The sequence below is a fragment of the Nicotiana tabacum genome, chromosome 23 (genome assembly GCF_000715075.1).
Source record: "Nicotiana tabacum cultivar K326 chromosome 23, ASM71507v2, whole genome shotgun sequence".
Taxonomy (NCBI): domain Eukaryota; kingdom Viridiplantae; phylum Streptophyta; class Magnoliopsida; order Solanales; family Solanaceae; genus Nicotiana; species Nicotiana tabacum.
Window position 1 is genome coordinate 75,743,794 of NC_134102.1, and position 5,281 is coordinate 75,749,074.

Below are 5,281 nucleotides of genomic sequence, written 5' to 3' on the forward strand. Positions count from 1 at the left end.
AAGGGAAAAGTAGCAAACACACAATTAATGCACCTTACACACTTAAGGAAATATTCAGACTAAGATATGATAATAATTAAAAATATCACAAAGGCCCTAAAATAATAGGTTTAATAATGCCAAGAGAGTCTCGTAATGCACAAAATCTATCTTCTAGCAAAGGTTTTGCAAATATGTCTGCTAATAGATCAGTGGAACTTACAAACAATAATTCTATGTTGACTTTAAGAACATAATCTCTAATAAAATAGTGCTTAATATCTATATGCTTAGCTCTAGAATGATGCACATGATTCTTTGATAGACAAGTTGCACTAGAATTATCACAGAATATTTGAACAGGTTTAAAAAATAATTCATAGTCACCCAATTGATGAGACATCCATTATAATTGAGTACAACATTTTCAAATTGTAATGTACTCTGCTTTAATAGTGGAAAGCGCTATTGATCCCTATTTCTTACTGTTCTAGGAGAATAGTGCTTTTCTCAGTAATTGACAAGTCCCACTTGTGCTTTTTTTGTCTTCCTTGTCACCTGCAAGATCAGCATCTGAAAATCCCTCAAGTTTAAAATTGTTAGAGCGAGGATACCAAAGTCCGTAAGTGGTGGTTCCAATGAGATAGCGAATAATTCGCTTTACTGCAGTTAAGTGAGACTCCGTAGGAGCTGATTGAAACTTGCACATTTATAAACACTGAACATAATATCTGGTCGACTAGCCATTAGATATAATAGAGATCCAATCATTCCACGATACTTGGAGTTATAATTGATTTGGCATTGCTCATTCCAAATTTTTGAATCAACTCCTTCGTATACTTGGTTTGTTAGATGAATATTCCACTTTCTGATTGATGGATTTGTAGTCCAAGAAAAAATGTCAGCTCTCCCATCATACTTATTTCGAACTCACTTTGCATGAGATTCGAGAAATCCTTGCACAAAAGAAGATTAGTACTACCAAATATGATATCATCTACATAGATGTGAATAATGAGATTACCTTCAGTAGATCTCTTGATAAATAAAGTAGTGTCCACCTTACCTCTGATGAACCCATGATTAGTTAAAAAGGAACTCAATCTTTCATACCAAGTTCGAGGAGCTTGTTTGAGTCCATAGAGAGCTTTAGCTAGCTTATACACATGATAAGGAAATTGTGAGTTTTCAACGCTAGGAGGTTGTTTTACATATACCCCTCATCAATGAAACCTTTTAAAAAGCACTTTTGACATCCATTTGAAATAGTTTAAAACCTATAAAAGATGCATATGCAAGCAATATGCGAATTGATTCTTTTCATGATTGATTCTTCTGCTGACTTGCCTTGACTCACTGGCTTGAATTAATTCTTTCTTAAATGAGAGAATATTCCCGTTGCCAAATCCCTTCATTGATGCTTCGATTGACGTCTTTATGTAGGAGAATCTTTAGTGGATGATTTCGTGCCCTTGATCTCCTTTGATTGAGATCCTTCCTATAATATCCTTTTTAATTGATTTTTCCAGCTCCCTTGATTGATTTTTCCGCTTCTCTTTGCTTTTTTTTCGTTTGATTCATTTTTGCCTCCACACGCCTCAATTCTATTGCTCAGAACCTGTTTCTGCACATAAGGAGTAATTGATTATTTTGCATCATTGAAATCAACTTAGATCTAACACATTTTAGCCAAAACTTTTATTGTATTTTAGAGCACACTTATAAAATGCTGCTTTTAGAATTATAAAAAGAGCACGCTTAAATGGTAGCCATATATACAAGTAAATGTTGTCAATTGATTTACGATTTAGCAACATTTAATAATGGGGCCTAATAAAATAAAGAGTACGTTTTACAAGCGTGGCCAAATTTTCCGTAGCTAAAAGCTCTATACAAAGGCCAGACTTTGAAAGTGTGCCCAAATATGTTTTTGGGCACATTTTTGAGGTGTTGTCTAAAACTAGTGTGGCGTTAGTCCATATTTGTTGTAGTGTAGATTTGGAATTACATATTTGAATTATATGTAATTATTTATGCCTAGCAGCCCACGTGTGCTCTCGTGCGTACATTGAAACATGAAGGAGTTGCACCTTTACGAGAGATACCAATGTCCATAAAACGTCTCTTGGTTGTGAGTCATGAACGAACAATCAAAATGGATAAAAGAAATACATAGGGAATATCATTTTAAGAAAATCGTATGTGAGATACGGCTTATTACGTGTTTATACCTCATACAATTAAAATAAGTAAATTATTTATTTTAGTAGGTTTAGACAATATTCAATCAGTTTGACCTGGACAAACAAGTCATCATACGGCGATCCATATTCATCGATCAAAGAAATTTGTACTTTTCTTTTATGTATAATTATTTATTCAAATATTATTTTTAATAGTGATATTATTTTACAAAATGGTATACTATATGGCTTGGCATACACATGCCACACACGCGACCACAAACTAGTAAGGACAAAATAATTCAAAACTCCTATAAATCAACGTTTTCTCGAGAGACGTGTAAAAAGAGAAATGCGATAGATAATTTGAGACGGAGGAAATATATATTTGTATCATTGTTGAGGTATTATTAAGAGCAAAAAGTAAGAAAAGGTTGATTTTGCGGTATAAAATCCCCATATTAATGGTTTGGAAGTTTGGTATTTTCACTTTCTTTATGTGTGAAAAGAGCATTTTGATTCCTTAATAGTAGAAGGCATGAAGCAGAAGATTAGTTGAGGTAGCTTTATCCCTAGGAAAGGAAGATACTTAAACCTTACCCAACAATTAAAGCCAAGTACCTCAAAACAAGAACCTAGCTGCCAACTCCTCCTCATACCTTCTAAAAACCCTCCCCCATCTGGAAAAACAAAAACCCTTTTGAACTCCTCCGGATGTTGTCACTCTCTGGCTACCTATCACCTCTATCAATCAGCGCCAGGAACGAAAGTCGGCCTTAGTGATTTGTCGGTGCTAAGTGAAAGGACTGCCGCTCAACTAATAAAAGTTACTATTTCCAATGCCAAAGCCAGTTCTAGGACCAGAACGACGCACCAATCCATTAATTTGGTGTGCAGCCATAATCTGCACTATCTTAACCGTAGCCGTAATCATCACTGGTATGGTCGTCTTCATTGGCTACATGGTCATTCGACCAAAAGTCCCTCAAATGAGTGTAGCAAGTGCCAATTTAGACAGATTTTCCTATGACATGGCCAGTGTTCTCACTCTCAGAGTCTCAATTATTATCAAAGCTGAGAATGACAATTCAAGAGCCCATGCAAGTTTCTATGAGACGAGTTACACACTTAGCTTCCATGGTGTTAAAGTGGCTTATTTAAATGCTGACCCTTTTGATGTCCCTGCAAACAGCTCCAAGTATTTGTATTATCCTGTTGAATCATCGTCGATTCCATTGACGCCAGAAGAAGGAGAGGTTGCTGAGCTTTTCTTAAGGCGGAATCAAGTGGTTTTTGATATAAGAGGGAATACAAGAACAAGGTGGAGAGTAGGGTTGCTTGGTTCTGTGAAGTTCTGGCTGCATCTTAATTGTCAGCTCAAGTTTCCGTTAAATGGAACGACAATTTACCCGAGATGCAGCTCAAAGTCCAAATGATTCATTGGAATTCAACTAGGTATTTTGTCTAATTATACACTTACATTCAATTTTATGGAAAAATAAGCTAAGGCTTGTCCTTCTCCTCTTGATTTGCTTACCTCTTTTTGTACTCACAAGATATCCATTTTTCTGGATACAATTAGATTCTTGGAAGAAGTAATCATCAATATTCTGCCTCGAGAAAACAATACAATATGCTCTATCCAATTGTTTACTACTTTTTATATTCAGTACTTCTTTCTTCTTGAGAAAGGATTAACAACGTAACAGAGGTTTAACTATGTCTTTTAAATTTTTTTTACACATTATTTAATTAAGAAATATATTAATAGTCTAAATCATAAAAGTACTACCTCTATTTCAATTTAGATGACACACTTTCCTTGTTAGTCTATTTAAAAAAGAATTAAATATTTCTACAATTGAAAATGATTGAACTTTAAACTCATCATTTTATCAATTTTACCCTTAATTAGAAACTTTTATAATCACGCAAATATCATGCCTCACAAAACTTTTACCACTCAAGTTTTTAATAACATAAGTTTCAAATTTTATTTTTTTTAACTCTGTACCGAATCAAACCGCCTCATCTAAATTGAAACGGAGAGAGTATTTGTTTAGATTATGTATATTTTCTATTTTAAACATGTCATACAGTTGACACATTATTGGAGCAGTTTTAGCAAAGTTAAAAGTTAAAAATAAATGACTTCAGATTTTAAAAAACAAATATAAAATATTATCATACAGATTTAGTTTACCAATAGAACGACTGTAGTATTTAGACCAACAAGTAGTACCTAGATTACATCTTCAATAATCAAAAGTGATAGTCTGGCATTGGAAATTGAAAATCTACTTTTATATTCCAATGATAAAAAACAAAGTGAAAAAAGGAAGATCTCACCTTAATCAAGAAGTAAGAAAATATTTTGAAATTTGCTACGTAATAGACACCTTTTTGGCATGTATGAATGCATTAGAAAAAAAAGAGTAACACTACGCAGAAAGAAGAAGTAGAAAGCCACAGCAAAACTTTGTGCGGAAGCTTTCTGCCTACCTTGTCCGGAAGCAACTAAAAGCGAAAACATCAGTGGTCCATATTGTTGGTCTTGTCTTAACCGTTAAGTAACTTTGTTCCCAATCTATTTCATCGCGAGGTCTCACTTATTTTAGGGGAGTCAATTCGTCGTCTTCATCTTTTTAAATATCCCATATTCGAAACAATCTGATTCGATTAATTTGTATTCGTGCTATATGATGCAATAAGTTGAAAGGATTCTCTACCATGAGTTTCTCCATTCCAAAGCTCCAAAAGGCAGTAAAGGAGTAACAAATGTAAGGAGATTTAAAAAGTTAAATTGATATACCAGGGATTTAAAGTAATGATCTGAAATTTAATGAACCTGATTATTACTAGGCGAAAATCTTCTTGTATGTCAAAGAGATTCGGTAGTTTACATATAATTAATCTTTCCCTATTATCACAATTTAATTTTTCGATAAGGGGATCTAATTGAACTCCCTTAATTCTATATGGATCTACTGCTTGGTAAAAAGATCCTATCTATCTCATCTGATTAAATTATCTTTAGGAGTTTTAAAATTTGACTGCCTCGGTGCCAGATTCAATTTGCCTTAGGAGTCGTCATTAAATTCATCTAAAATACTTTG

At 33.8% G+C, this 5,281-nt stretch overlaps 1 protein-coding gene across 1 annotated transcript; it reads left to right on the forward strand.

Annotated features, from left to right (window-relative positions):
* The first annotated feature begins 2,670 nt into the window (after positions 1 to 2,670).
* Positions 2,671 to 3,789, forward strand: LOC107798589 (NDR1/HIN1-like protein 12). Its single transcript, XM_016621596.2, has one exon. The coding sequence runs from the start codon at positions 3,005 to 3,007 to the stop codon at positions 3,599 to 3,601; it is 597 nt and encodes a 198-aa protein (XP_016477082.1). The 5' UTR covers positions 2,671 to 3,004; the 3' UTR covers positions 3,602 to 3,789.
* The last annotated feature ends 1,492 nt before the right edge of the window (positions 3,790 to 5,281 follow it).